This window comes from Hippopotamus amphibius, chromosome 4, assembly GCF_030028045.1.
Source record: "Hippopotamus amphibius kiboko isolate mHipAmp2 chromosome 4, mHipAmp2.hap2, whole genome shotgun sequence".
Classification (NCBI taxonomy): Eukaryota; Metazoa; Chordata; class Mammalia; order Artiodactyla; family Hippopotamidae; genus Hippopotamus; species Hippopotamus amphibius.
In genome coordinates, this window is record NC_080189.1 from 71,103,931 (window position 1) to 71,120,369 (window position 16,439).

The 16,439-nt window shown below is 34.7% G+C and overlaps 1 protein-coding gene across 7 annotated transcripts in view; it reads right to left on the minus strand.

Annotated features, from left to right (window-relative positions):
- The window catches only part of SNX13 (sorting nexin 13), a 136,756-nt gene that overhangs the window by 37,664 nt on the left and 82,653 nt on the right, over nt 1-16,439 (minus strand). For all 7 annotated transcript variants that reach the window (XR_009053155.1, XR_009053156.1, XR_009053154.1 and 4 more), the window contains 4 exons: nt 15,038-15,176; nt 14,551-14,639; nt 10,918-11,017; nt 9,847-10,040 (listed from right to left, as the gene is read on the minus strand). Coding sequence is in view for 4 of the 7 variants with exons in the window: in XM_057731326.1 (XP_057587309.1) it covers nt 9,847-10,040; nt 10,918-11,017; nt 14,551-14,639; nt 15,038-15,176 (522 nt within the window). In the remaining 3 variants the exon portion in view is untranslated. The remainder of the gene's footprint in view (nt 1-9,846; nt 10,041-10,917; nt 11,018-14,550; nt 14,640-15,037; nt 15,177-16,439) is intronic.

The window sequence follows — 16,439 nt, forward strand, 5'->3', positions numbered from 1 at the left end:
TTTTTTGGAGGAGGAAGAGAAAGATACTTAGCTATTATTTGTTTGTGTATGGGTATGGTGTTTCTTTTGTTTCCCCCAAACTAAGAACAGGAGAACTAAACAACTTCAACTATGTGACAAAGAGCAGAGAAGAACACGATTTAAATTAGCTTTGTCCTTCCATTTGCCCTCTAAGCTCACTTAACTCAGTTTCTAGGAAATAAGGGACAAATTTAAAAATAATAACATTTTCTATTTATCTAGTTTAATTTGTTCTATAATCTTGGGTATAGAGAACTGAATTAAGCCTCATCCTTGGAAGAGGGTGACCGACACTTTTGGAGAGCTATCATCAGACATAACTAACCAAGCCCACCTATCAAGAAAAGTAACATAGAAGAAATATTAATACATATCTGTTACTACTTTAACATAAAAATACAAAAATGGGTGTTATTCCATCTATTTATCCTTATTCTTTACTTTTCTATTACACAAACGTAGTTATTTAAACAAAACAAAAAGACTACTTAACAGTGGCAATTAGAAATTAATTGGACTAATCAAAAAATATGTTAGAGAAAATTAAACAATATACTTAATGTTTCTGTACTCAGGTACAGCAACTTATTTTACTTTTAAATTTAAATATTGTAGGTGCTATTATTGTATATTCTTAAAATATATAAATGAAAGACTTTAAAAGATTATACATATGATAGGACTAGCTCAAAAGCTATAGCTATATTTAATTACAAAACAATTACCTTGATCTTGTATGGTATTTTTATGTTGCCTTTTTAAATTTTTATTTATTTATTACTTATTTTTGGCTGCATTGGGTCTTCATTGCTGTGTGTGGGCCTTCTCTAGTTGTGGCAAGCAGGGGCTACTCTTCATTGTGATGTGCAGGCTTCTCAGTGCGGTGGCTTCTCTTATTGCAGAGCACGGGCTCTAGGTGCACAGACTTAAGTAATCGTGGCCCAAGGGCTCAGTAGTTGTGGTTCGTGGGCTCTAGAGCACAGGCTCAGTAGTTGTGGTGCACAGGCTTAGTTGCTCCACAGCATGTGGGATCCTCCTAGACCAGGGCTTGAACCCATGTCCCCTGCATTGGCAGGCAGATTTTTAACTACTGCACTACCAGGGAAGTCCCTATGTTGCCTTTTTTTAAATAATATTTCTCTGATCTACTTGCAGCCTTTAGGACATTCCTTTACTTTATGCGGTGGTATAACTGAATACAATCAACTGTAAAATAAAAATCACTATGACTTTCAGCTCTGCTCTTAAGCCTGTATCACACTTATTTCTCATACCAGTGCAATGTTATGACATTGTTACATATCCTTTCAATAAAATCATTTAGGAAAAGAATAATGGAATTTTACTCACTAAAAACAGGTTTTTAGACCTGTAGGAATTTGTTTCCAGCTCTCCAAAAAAAAAAAAATGTCCATCAACTTTCTATCTCAAGGTTTGTTTGGTAGACCAGTTGTTTGTTAATCTCGTCCTTTGTATTTATGAATTTGTTATACAGGCTACCTATATCTAAACTGCCCATCTTTAAGTACTTCAAAGCATAATGGATGTCGTAAGTAAAACTTCTTCTTTTCAAGGAAAATGGTTTTAAAATGCACAAATCATTTAAAGATGTGAGAGTAAAGGTGCATTCCCAATAAATTATAGTTTTAGTAAAGAAAGTGAGAAAATTCTCTTTAAGCTGGCTGTTCCTTTCTGGTGATATCTGAGTTCTCAATAGCCTTACTTTCAAAAATTGAGTCATTTTTTTCATTGTATGAGTTTTTGTTACAGCCTACACATAAGGAACTCAGTTTAGTTCATCCGTTTCAAGGTTCATTTTAGTCCCTTCAAAGATTATTCAACAGTTTTGAGAGATGGTTCAACATGGCAGAGTAGAAGGACGTGCGCTCACCCCCTCTTGTAAGAGACCGGAATCACAACTAACTGCTGAACAATCATCAAGAGGAAGACACTGGAACTCACCAAAAAAGACACCCCACATCCAGAGACAAAGGAGAAGCCACAATGAGATGGCAGGAGGGACACAATCACGATAAAATAAAATCCCATAATCGCTGGGTAGGAGACTCACAAACTGGAGAACAGTTATATCACAGAAGTCCACCCACTGGAGTAAGGGTTCTGAGCCCCACATCAGGCTTCCCAACCTGGGGGTCCAGTAATGGGAGGAGGAATCCCCAGAGAATCAGACTTTGAAGGCCAGTAGGATTTGACTGCAGGACTTTCACAGGACTGGGGGAAACAGAAACTCCACTCTTGGAGGGTACACAAAAAGTAGTGTGCGCTACAGGCCTGTATGCTCCAGTGCTGGGTTGCCTCAGGCCAAACAACCAACAGGATGGAAACACAGCTCCATCCATTGGCAGACAAGCAGATTAAAGTTTTACTGAGCTCTGCCCACCAAAGTAACACCCAGCCCTACCCATCCACCAGTTCCTCTCATAGGAAACGTGCATAAGCCTCCTGGATAGCCTCCACCACCAAAGTGCAGACAGCAGTATCAAGCAGTATCAGCAGGATTTTGTTCTGTGGAACTGAAAACCACAGCCAGAGAAAGATAGAGAAAATGAAAAGGCAGAGAGAGGACTTTGTACCAGATGAAGGAACATGGCAAAACCTCAGAAAACAACAAAATGATGTGGAGATAGGCAACCTTCCAGAAAAAGAATTCAGAATAATGATAGTGAAGATGATCTAGGACACTGAAAAAAGATTGGATGCAAAGATTGAAAAGATGCAAGAAAAGTTTAACAAAGACCTAGAAGAATTAAAGAACAAACAGAGATAAGCAATACAATAACTGAAATGAAAAATACACTAGAAGGAACCAATAGCAGATTAACTGAGGCAGAAGGGTGAATAACTGACCTGGAAGACAGAATGGTGATAATCACTGATGTGGAAAAGAATAAAGAAAAAAGAATGAAAAGAACTGAAGACAGCCTAAGAGACCTCTGGGACAACGTTAAATGCACAAACATTTGCATTATAGAGGTCCCAGAGGAGAAGAGAAAGAGAAAGGACCTGAGAAAATATTGTTAGAGATTATAGCCGAAAACTTCCCTAACATGGGAAAGGAAATAGCCACCCAAGTTCAGGAAGCACAGAGAGTCCACGGCAGAATAAACCCAAGAAGAAACACACCAAGACATACAGTAGTCAAACTGACAAAAATAAAGACAAAGAAAAATTATTAAAAGCAACAGGGGAAAAATGACAAATAACATAAAAGGGAACTCCCATAAGGTTAACAGCTGATTTCTCAGCAGAAACTCTGCAAGACAGAAGGGAGTAGCACAATATATTTAAAGTAAAGAAAAGGAAGAACCTACAACCAAGAATACTCCACCCAGAAAGGATCTTATTCAGATTCGACGGAGAAATCAAAAGCTTTACAAACAAGCGAAAGCTAAGAGAATTCAGCACCACCAAACCAGTCCTACAACAAATGCTAAAGGAATTTCTCTAAGTGGGAAACACAAAAGAAGAGAAGGACCTACAAAAACAAAGACAAAACAATTAGGAAAATGGTAATAGGAACATACATATTGATAATTACCTTGAATGTAAATGGACTAAATGCTCCAACCAAAAGACACAGACTTGCTGTATGGATACAAGAAGAAGACCCATATATATGTTGTCTACAAGAGACCCACTTCAGACCTAGGGACACATATACATGAAAGTGAGAGGATGGAAAAAGATATTCGATGCAAAGGGAAATCAAGAGAAAGCTCATATCAGATAAAATAGATTTTAAAATAAAAAATGTTGCAAGAGACAAGAAAGGACACTACATAATGATCAAGGGATCAATCCAAGAAGAGGAGATAACAATTATAAATATATATGCACCCAATATAGGAGCACCTCAATACATAAGGCAAATGCTAACAACTATAAAAGAGGAAACCAACAGTAACACAATAATAGTGGGGGACTTTAACACCCCACTTACACCAATGGACTGATCATCCAGACAGAAAATTAACAAGGAAACACAAGCTTTAAATGACACAATAGACCAGATAGATTTAAATGATATTTATAGGACATTCCATTCCAAAACAGCAGATTACACTATCTTCTCTAGCGCACGCAGAACATTCTCCAGGATAGATCACATTTTGGGTCACAAATCAAGCCTTGGTACATTCAAGAAAACTGAAATCGTATCAAGCATCTTTTCCGACCACAATGCTATGAGATTAGAATCAATTACAGGAAAAACAACTGTAAAAAAACACAAACACATGGAGGCTAAACAATACATTACTAAATAACCAAGAGAACACTGAAGAAATCAAAGAGGAAATCAAAAAATACCTAGAGACAAATGACAACAAAAACACAAAGATCCAAAACCTATGGGTTGCAGCAAAAGCAGTTCTAAGAGGGAAGTTTACAGCAATATAATCCTACCTCAAGAAACAAGAAAATACCCAAATAAACAATCTAACCTTACACCTAAAAAAACTAGAGAAAGAAGAGCAAATAAAACCCAAAGTTAGTAGACGGAGAAAAATCATAAAACTAAAAAACTAAAAGCTGGTTCTTTGAGAAGATAAACAAAATTGATAAACCTTTAGCAAGAATCATCAAGATAAAGAGGGAGAGGACTCAAATCAATAAAATGAGAAATGAAACAAGAGAAGTTACTACAGACAATGCAGAAACAAAAAGCATCATAAAAGACTACTACAAGCAACTATATGCCAATAAAATGGACAATCTGGAAGAAATGAACAAAGTTTTAGAAAGGTATAACCTTCCAAGACTGAACCAGGAAGAAATAGAAAATATGAACAGACCAATCACAAGTAATGAAATTGAAACTGTGATTAAAAATCTCCCAACAAACAAAAAAGTCCAGGACCAGATGCACCACACAAATCAATGTGATACACCATATTAACAAATTGAAAGATAAAAACCATATGATCATTTCAATAGATGCAGAAAAAATTTTTGACAAAATTCAACACCCATTTATGATAAAAACTCTCCAGAAGGTAGGCATAGAGGGAACCTACCTCAACATAATAAAGGCTATATATGACAAACCCACAGCAAACATCATTCTCAATGGTGAAAAACTGAAAGCATGCCCTCTAAGATCAGGAACAAGAAAAAATATACACTCTTAGCACTACTTTTCAACATAGTTTTGGAAGTCTTTGCCACAGCAATCAGAGAAGAAAAAGAAATCAAAGGAATCCAAATTGGAAAAGAAGTAAAATTGTCACTTTTTGCAGATGACATGATACTATACACAGAAAATCCTAAAGATGCCACCAGAAAACTACTTGAGCTAATCAATGAATCTGGTAAAGCTGCACTATATAAAATTAACACACAGAAATCTCTTACATTTCTATACACTAACAACGAAAGTTCAGAAAGAGAAATTAAGGAAACAATCCCATTTACCATTGCAACAAAAAGAATAAAATACCTTAGAATAAATCTAAGTAAATAAAAGACATGTACTCAAAAAACTGTAAGACACTAATGAAAGAAATCAAAGGCAATACAAACAGATGGAGGGACATACCACGTTCTTGGATTGGAAGAATCAACATTGTGAAAATGACTATCCTACCCAAAGCAATCTACAGATTCAGTGCAATAGCTATCAAATTACCAATGGCATTTTTTACAGAACTAGAACAAAAAATCCCAAAATTTATATGGAGACACATAGCCAAAGCAATCTTGAGGGAAAAAAACAGAGCTGGAGGAATCAGACTCCCTGACTTCAGACTATACTAGAAAGCTACAGTAATCAAGACAATATGGTTCTGGCACAAAAACAGAAATAGAGATCAATGGAACAGGACAGAAAGCCCAGAGATAAACTATGGTCAACTAATCTATGACAAAGGAGGCAAGGATATACAATGGAGAAAAGATAGCCTCTTCAATAAGTGGTGCTGGGAAAACTGGACAGCTACATGGAAAAGAATGAAATTAGAACACCCCTAACACCGTACACAAAAATAAACTCCAAACGGATTAAAGACCTAAATGCAAGGCCAGACACTATAAAACTCTTAGAGGAAAACATAGGAAGAACACTCTTTGACAGAATTCACAGCAAGATCTTTTTTGACCCACCTCCTAGAGTAATGGAAACAAAAACAAAAAAATAAATAAGTGGAACCTAATTAAACTTAAAGGCTTTTGCACAGCAAAGGAAACTATAAGGAAGATGAAAAGAGAACCCTCAGAATGGGACAAAATATTTACAAATGAACCAACAGACAAAGGATTAATCTCCAAAATTTATAAACGGTTCGTGCAGCTCAGTATTAAAAAAAAACCAACCCAATCAAAAAATGGGCAGAAGACCTAAATAGGCATTTCTCCAAAGAAGACATACAGATGGCCAAGAGGCACATGAAAAGCTTCTCAACATCACTAAGTATTAGAGAAATGCAAATCAAAACTACAATCAGGTATCACCTCACACTGGTTAGAATGGACATCATCAGAAAATCTACAAACAATAAATGCTGGAGAGGGTGTGGAGAAAAGGGAACCCTCTTGCTCTGTTGGTGGGAATGTAAATTGATACTGTCACTATGGAGAACAGTATGGAGGGTCCTTGAAAAACTAATAGAATTGCCATATGAGCCAGCAATCTTACTACTGGGCATATAACCAGAGAACACCATAATTCAAAAAGACACATGCACCCCAATGTTCATTGCAGCACTATTTACAATAGCCAGGTCGTGGAAGCAACCTAAATCTCCATCAACAGAGGAATGGATAAAGAAGATGTGGTACACATACACAATGGAATATCACTTAGCCATAAAAAGGAACAAAATTGGGACATTTGTAGAGACATGGATGAACTCAGAGACTGTCATACAGAGTGAAGTAAGTCAGAAAGATAAAAACAAATATCGTATAGTAACACATATGCAGAATCTAGAAAATGGTACAGATCAACCAGTTTGCAAGGCAGAAACAGAGACACAGATGTAGAGAACAAACATATGGATATCAAGAGGGGAAGGCGGGGGTTGGGGTGGGATGAACTCGGAGACTGGGTTTGCCATATATACATTACTAATAAGAAAACAATATTAAATTGTATGCTTTAAATATATGCAGCTTACTGTATGTCAATTATATCCCAATAAAAGTTCTTAAAAAAAAGACTGTTCAGTAGTTTTAGAGAAAAAGCATATAACTTTCTGTTTACTGTAATTCTTTTCACCATACTCATTCTTGATGTATTTTCAAATTAGAGAAGGACATTATTCTTGTCCCATTCTTTGAAATTATGATTTACTGCAGGCCAACATTGGCATCTTTTCTATGACTGGCAACAATGATAGCGATCTGGAAGGCAAATATCTAAAGTTATCTCCTGACATAAGTAAAGTCAAAATCTCACAAAGCTGAAGTAATAAAATTTAGAACAAATGGGTATAGTAAAACTGTATCGGAAAGCAAGTGAATAATTACAGAAAACTGGCTTCATCAGGAAGCAAGGAAGTAATAAGGACAGGTAAAGAATATATAGGGATCTTTAAAAGCATAATGAATGTTCTATTTCTCAAGCTGGATGGGTGTATAAAGGTGTTTATTATACTATTACTCTTAAAACTGTGTACTCTTTTACGTATGGTATATTTCAGAAGGCAAAAATGTAAGCAAATGCACAAATGAGTGGTTTCCAAATAACATTCATACTTAAAATTCAAATACAATTTTTTGTGCTAATAAGTATAAATTACAAGGTATTATAGTATAGCCATTAAAAGTACTGGAGTATGAATAACCTTGAATCTTGAGGATTTTTGTGTCCATATTCATGAGAGATATCAGTTTATAGTTTTCTAAATGATGTCTTTGTCTGACTTTGATAGGAGAATGACACTAAACTCATAAAATGAGCTGGGAAGTGTTTTTTTTTTTTGTTTTTTTTTTTTCTCTCTATTTTCTGGAAGAGTTTGTGAAGTATTGGTATTATTTCTTCTTGAAATGTATGACAGAATTCATCAGTGAAACCATCTAGGCCTGGACTTTTCCTTATAAGGTAATTTTTAATTGCTAATTAAATTTATTTACTATATTATCTGTTTCTTCTTGAGTCAGTTTGGCAATTAGTATCTCACCAGGAATTTGTCCATTTCATCTAAGTTGTCTAATTTATTGTCATAAAGTTGTTTGTAATATTTCCTTACAGTCCCTTTAATTTCTATAGAGTTGGTAGTGATGCCTCCTCTTTCATTCGTGATTTTGGTGATCTATCTTTTTTCTCTTGGCCAATCTAGCTAAAGGCTTGTCAATTTTGTTGTTCTCCCAACTTTTGATTGTAGTGATTTTTCACTATTGTTTTTCTGTTTTCTATTTCACTGATTTCCATTTGATCTTTACTGTATTTCCTTCCTTCTGTTTGCTGCCTTGCTTTTCTTTTTCTAGATTTTTAAGGTGAAAAATGTAGACTGCTGATTTGAGATCTTTCTTCTTTCTGATTTGGCTTTTAAAGCTACACATTTCCCTCTAAGCAGTTCTTTAATTGCATCCCATAAATTTTGATGTACCGTGTTTTCATTTTCATTCAACTGAAAATACTTTCTAATTTCCTTCTAATGTTTTTGATGCAGACAAGATTTAGATATGTGTTGTTTAATTTTCAAATATTTAAAATTTCCCCAAAACCCTTCTGTTCTTGATTTCAAATTAATTGTGCAATGAGAAAGGGATATACTTACATATGATTTTTTTAAATAAATAAATTCATTTATCTGGCTGTGTTGGATTTTCATTGCTGCACATGGGCTTTCTCTAGTTGAGGTGAGCAGGGGCTGCTCATCGTTGCAGGGCACAGGCTTCTCACTGCGGTGGCTTCTCTTGTTGAGGAGCACAGGCTCTTGAGTGAGTGGGCTTCAGTAACTGTGGCACGTGGGCTCAGTAGTTGAAGCTTGTGGGCTCTAGAGTACAGGCTCAGTAGTTGTGGTGCATGGGCTTAGTTGCTCCACAGCACATGGAAATCTTCCCAGACCAGGGATTGAACTCATGTCCCTTGCACTGGCAGGCAGATTCTTAACCACTGCACCACCAGGGAAGTCCCATCATTTTAATACTTTTAAAATGAGAGTTGTTTTATGGCCTAACATATGATCTATCCTAGAGAATATTCCACTTGTGTGCTTGAAAATAATACTGTTGTCAGAAGAAGCATTCTACAGATGTATTAGGTCTAACTGGTTTATAGTGTTGTTCAATTCTTGTCATTTTCTATCTGTTTTATCAGTTTTTGAGAGTGGGTACTGAAGTCTCCAACGACTCATGTTGAATTGTCTATTTCTCCCTCAGTTCTGTCAGTCTGTGCTTCATGTATGTGGGGGCTTTGCTGTTTTATCATCCTGATCAATTGACCCTTTTATAATTATAAAATGTTCCTCGCTTCTCCAGTAACAATTTTTTGTCTTAAAATCTATTATCTAATATTAGTATAGCCACTCCAGCTCTGTTTTAGTTTCTGTTTGCATGGTTTACTTTTTTCCATCCTTTTACTTCCTACCTGTTACCTAAAGTGTGTGTGACCTTGAATCTTAACTCTAACATTTAGTATCTGCATGACCCTGGACAAGTTAATTCAATTTTCTAACTGCGTCTGTTTCTTCACCTATAAAATGAGGATAATACACAATAATACTATTATCAGGATTAAATAAGGCAATGCAAGGCAGTTGTGCATAGCAGGATGAATAATGGATATTCCCCAAAACTACAAAAATCATTATTAATCATATTGCCAAAGAAGATAAGAAAACAGTAATCAAAATATATCCTCACCTTTTCTGATAAATACTGTTCATAAATTCCAACAGCAGCTGCTCTTAAAAGACCTTTGGTTTGGTTGGTTTGATGTTTTCCATCTTTCTGACGACTTGATAAAACTTCTAGCTGCTGTTGGGCTGTAACTCGGTATCCTTCCACTGTCATCCAGAAGAAGAGATGTGCCTGACCTCCAGTTTGCTGCATGTAATCTACCAAACAAAATGCATAACAACACAGACATTAAAGTCACACATTTTTGGGTGAATACAGCTGTATGACAAGTTAAGAAGGATTAAAGTTTCAAATACTTAAAACTCTACATTTTGAACATGTTTAGCAAATGCTTGAGGTTTTAAAAAAAAGTTTTATCATAAACTAGTTAAGCTGAAAAGACCGGTTATGCATAAAAAACAAATTGAAGTGTATATTAAAAAAAAATCTGATTTTTCATGAAAATATCTCTAGGGGATAAAACTGCCAGAAAAGCCTTCATCAGAAATAAACTACTTCACCAACATTCAGCTTCCATTCTCAACAAAGATTATTAATCACAATATTACTATTATCATAAATATTAAAAATAAGGATTGGGCTCTTCAATAAGCCATGCATTTGTTTTTGATCATGAAAATGAAGAATCAGGGAGTTTTGCTGGAAACGTCCCCTAGATAAAAGCAATTCTGATGAAACATTAATAAAATTAATAAATGTTTATATATTAAAATGACATAAAAACAAAGCCCCTTCCCCATTTATGTACAAAAATGATATAAACAAGTTATATACAGCATGTATTCCTTATAAAGCACTCTCAAATAATTTCAATTTAAATTCATAGTAGAATCTCCTGGGGTTTATTTAAAAGCAGATTAGCAAATGCACATTGGAGTTACAATAAGCATTTATTTCCTTGAAAACAAATCTCTACCCCCATGGCTTCCAAAGAAAGGGAATATTTCAGAGAATGAGGGGTGGAAGCGAGAGATATATGGTATGCCTAATATGAAGTATTTAAAATTTAACAATATTTACAATTATTCAAAATTTCAAGGGTTTATATTATTTTTATAAAATGCGTTTACCTACCCATAAAAAATTGTAGTGCAACATTGTCTACAAGAATGCTGTCCAGGGGGACTGTGCAAAGCTTCCCAAAGTTTGCTGCCAGTTTCACAGTATTTATTTCCTAAAAATAAAAGTTAATGTAGATTAATTCTCGTCTATTCACTCACTAGGTTAAAGATTTACATAGATGTAAAAATTTAAGTTAAAATGAAATAAAAATAAACTTTTCCCTTCTTATACATGTGGGTTCCCAATAAAAAGTATCAGCTCACTGAATTTCCTAGAGTTATTTTAAGAGCTGCTTAGTAAATATACATTAGGAGTATGATAAGCACTCATTTCTTCTAATAAAAAATAAATCTAAATGTATTTTCATGTATTCTCTATCTCTACATATTCCAAATAAAAATGAACATTTTAGGGGCTAAAGGGGATGTATGGAATGCTTAATATGTTCAAGAATAAACAAACCCCAATATTTTCAAGTACAGATTGAAGTTTATCTACTGGGAAAACAGAAAATACTTCCAATGAGCAAATTTGCTCCTAATAAATCTCTATAATCTTCAAAAGAAATGTATTTCTTTTCAGTCTACCTAAATAGTAAATTACATATACTTCAAAGCAAGACAGCAAGGTAACTACCTACACAGGGGAAAAAATTTTAACAGGTTCAAAATTTAGAGAATCTACATGTCCAGCACTGTGCTAGGTACATTATACACATTACTTCATTAATCTCCACAGCAATCCTATTGGATAAATATCACCAATCTCCTCAACAGATAAGAAAGTTGAGGATCAGAAATGTTGCCTGTGATCACAAAGCTGGTTGGAATGAGTCAGCGTCCTCAAAGCCTGCTGCCCTTTCCACAAAAAACCACAATGTTTCTGGGAATGATTTTCATCATCTTCTCTGCATTACCAAATCCATACCTCACAATCCTCCATTTAAAAAAAAAAAGATACAGTACACAGGTTTTCTGAAAGTTAGATAAGCTGCCTTATTCAGGAGCAGACATTAAATTAGGCATAGGTGGAACATAAAGGAAAAGAAAGATGATTTGAAAAAAGGCAAAAAAACCTTCGTCTCCCTTCCATATAAGTACTTAATAATGACAGATTACCAACTTAAAATGTCTGGGGTAAAGCAATCTAGTACCAGCACATGATTTCTCCTATCTAAGTCTTCTTCCTCAGATTTTATCACCTTTTTGTCCTGTCCTGCAGCACCTCTACAGATATGAGATGGAAAAGAGTATTCAGTATCACTTTATTTGTAACAGAAAGAATAAAGCATCTCCTAAGACTTTAAGATGAGTAGCGTAGTTTAAAAAACTACATCTTTGTGAAGATTCTGAGTTTTCTTCCAAAGGAAAACACTGTATGACTTGAGCTATTAAAAAAGGTAAAGCTTAATATTCAAAATAGAATTGCCAAGCTTCCAAACAAGGTTGCTACATTTTAAAAGGATTCAATATCAAAAAGTATTTAGGCAAAGAGACTTTAAATATTGATGCTTAAGGATCACTAACTCTAAGATCTAGGAAAGGTAACTGGATAAAGATACAGTAAGCACAAGTGAAACTGTACTTTTCTATTCTGAATTTACATACATATATAAACTCACTTTAAAATACAGTTAACTGAAACAAAGACAGACAGACATATACTGCACACACATATATATGACAAATGTGGGCCTCAAGTAATGTAAGTTATAATTAAACTAGCAAACTAAACTCAAGATTTTTAAAAATAAGTCTTCCATTCCTTAAGGAATTTAAGTACACTGCAAAATTACAAGACCAGAGAGTCACAAATAAATTTCCAATAGAAAACCAGCATGGAAAAGGTGACTACACTAAAACCTAAAGAAAAGTCCCTAATCTCTGCTTTCCTTTACTCTTCCATACAGCTACCTATAATCACTGTTTCTAATTCAACTCTTCCCATTTTCTCCTGGACTGACTCCAATCAGAGTTTCTCTCCACTATTTCACCAAAATGCTATCATCAGATCACCAATAACCTCCCTGCTGGCAAACCCAAGAGTCAATTCTAAATCTTCATCTTACTCAATTTATTAGTAGCCTTTGATACACCTCATCTCTCACCTCTTTAAACATTTTCCACACTTGGCTTCTAGGATATCACACTCCCAGGTTTTCCTTCAATCTCACCAGACACTTACTCTGTTTCTTTGGCTAGATCTTCCATTTTGTCTTAAACACTAGTAACTGAAGCACCTCAGGACTAAGTCCTTGATATCTTTTTACTTAAATTTATTATTTTAGGTAACCTCATCCAGTCTCTTCCTTTAAATAAACATCTGATGATCCTAAGGATTCTCAAAGTTTCTTCCATCACTAAACTTTCCCTTGACCTCACATTTACCAATTAGCATGTATACTTGAATGTCAAACAGGAATCTCAAACTAAAACATTCAAAACATGATTCTCTCTTCCAAACTTCCTCCTCCCTCACCCTCAGTTTTATCCATTTCAGTAAACAACACTATTCATGCAGTTGCTCAGGCCAAAAACTTTGGAATCACCCTTGGGTCCTTTTATCTCGCTCACCCCATATTTAAACCATTAGCAAATCCTGTTAGCACTATACCTAGTCTCTACTTACTTCTCACATGAACCTCCACAGACATCTCTTACTGAACTAAAGCAACAGTCTTGTAAATGATCTGTTAGTTTCCCTTCTTGTCCCCACCACTCCACCACAATCTATTCATCACAAAGAGCCAAAGTAATCATTCTGACTCATAAGTCAGATCATGTCACTTGCCAGGGCAAATCTCCAATGGATTCCTATCACAATTAGAATTTTTAAAAATCTTACTATGGCAGGTGAAACCATATATGATCTAACCCTCAAGGTTCCTCGCTAATTTCATTCCTACTACAATCCCTCTCATGCATTCCACACCAGCCACAATGACCTTCTCTAACTCACCAGCCACTTCCCTATTCCAGAGCCTTTGCACTTGCTCTCACTTTTGCCTGAAAGATTCCTTTAAAAAAAAAAAAAAAAATTTCACTGGACTCTCTCACAGTATTCAGATCTCTTTACATCAGCTCAGGTGTCACCAAATCTCTCAGCATCTATCTAAAACACTCGCAGACATTCTCTATCATCCTACTTTGCTTTACTTACTTTCTTCACATATTTTTTATTTTTTTACAGTTTTTTACATAATAGATTAATATATACATATATATTTTTTCTGATTCTGTAACTACTGGGTTGGGCAAAAAGTTCATTTGGGTTTTTCTGTAAGATGTTGTGGAAATGTAAGCTCCATGAGAGAGATTTCTGTCTGTTAGATCCATCCAAAATGCTGTCCAATGAACAAAATTTAATAAATGTTGAATTTTGAATACATAAATAATACACGAGTAGGATAATATATGTCAAGGAATACAATCTTTACTTCAGTATTTTTCATGCAGTGTTTTACTCTCTTTAGCTTGTTTTAACAAATACTCACACTACATTGTGTAAGATAAATTTTTTTCTAAACTTTTAGTTCTTTTGTAGAGTCCCACACTGGTTAGTATTCTACCTTTTGTCACTTGCTAGACATTGTAATGAATATAAAGTATTTATAACTAAATATTAATTCAAAAGTACTTTACTTACTTTGCCTGACTGCAACCGTTGTATTCTTGAATCACATACTTTCTTTACAAATAATAAGCTATTTATTTGATTTTTGATGGTGTTGATATCTAAAAACAAACAAAGTGATTATAAGGTAGAAAGTGGCAGTGTTACTTGTGAAATACTTTAAACATACACTTACTGTAATTTAACATAATAACCAATGAATAGAGCAATTATTTTATTAATAAAAGAAATAATCAAAAATTTTATAGTGAAATTATTTAATTAAAATTAAACCATGCCAATTATCTTTACTTTAGAGATAACTGCAATAACAAGAGTCTCACATTCATAAAATTATTGTGCTTTACTCTCACCATATATTAGCATAATAAAAGTCAGATTTAGTTAAGGTGAAAACTAATAACATAAAATGACATTTAGGTAAATTAAAGTTTCATTTGAAGATATAGTAATCCTTCAAGAAGTAAAACATTCTTGTGCTTAAATAATCAGTACTTACCATCACCAGCTGTATCTAGAGATCGAAGATACTGTAATTCTTCTGCTGCTTTATCTCTGACTGCTTCCAGCTCTCCAATATTGTCACTCAATTTAATAATGTTCATAAAGGCCTCATAGTTGCAATTAGAATCACGGATCTGAAAATAAAGTTTAAAGTACAGACGGGAGGGAGACTCACCTAAGTGAAAACAGAATCTTTAGTGCCTACCATGGGCCAGGCACAACTTTCCTCTATATCCCCAGTGTTTATAACAAAACAAAATGAAAATCTCTATACTTGTGGTATTTACATTCTCGTGGGTCACAGACTATTAACAAAGTAAGAAAGATATATATGACACTACAAAGCAAAGAGCATGCTCAGAATGTCTGATGATAGCAAGGAAGCCCTGATGGCGAGAGCTAAAACAAAGAAATGTAGAAGAGTAATGGAGATGAGCGGTAACAGAGGGCAAACATGGTAGGGTTTAGTAAACGTTTTGGCTTTCACTCTGAGTGGAATAAAAAATTAATGGAGAGTTTTTAAACAGAAGAGTGGCATTTTCTGACATAAATTTGACAGAGTCACTGTAATGATATGAATAATTGTTATTTCATCTTTTTTCTCCAGCCACTTGCTATGTAAGAATAGGAATGGAGTAGAAGGTTAAGTTGGATTTAACCAGAGTGTGGTTTCACCAAGCAAATACTGTGAGAGAGACAGAGAGAAAGGTAGTTGAGCCTGTTGTGAAGGAACTAATGACTCTGAATGCCAACAAAATTTAAGCTAAGTAAAACAGTAAGGGAAGCTATGAAAAGGTAGCCAACTTGGGATACTGCCCATTCTAAACAAGGAGTCAAAGCACTGGGGATTGCGTAAGTCCAAAGCTACGAAAAAAAAATGGCCAATAAGCACATGAAAAAATGCTCAAAATCATTAGTCATCAAGGATGTACCAGTTAACCATAACAAAATGACAATGCCAAATGTCTATTAGAATGTGGAGAGACCAAACTCTCAAACAGTGCGAGTGGAAGTACAAAATCATAACACAACTTTGAGGACTACCTGGCAGTTTCTCTCACTTAGCATAAATTTCACTTCAATAGTAAAAGAATAAGTAGGTTATTAAAGACCTGATTTTTCTAAGAATACATTAAGAAACGAGTAAATAGCTGTTCACTTATCTGCTCTAGTGGGGGTAACAATATAAACCAATTAGGTAATCTATTTCACAGTGAGAGACAGGACTTAACATTAACTAGTTTGTCTTGAATAAAATATATATTTGGAGATGAATAATGCAAATCTGTCCATACTATTTTTAGAAATGACTTAAAAACTTAAAACTATTGTTGGATAACATGAACACTTTATATAGAAAGGATATATGTTACTACCACACTGCTCTAAACTTTGCC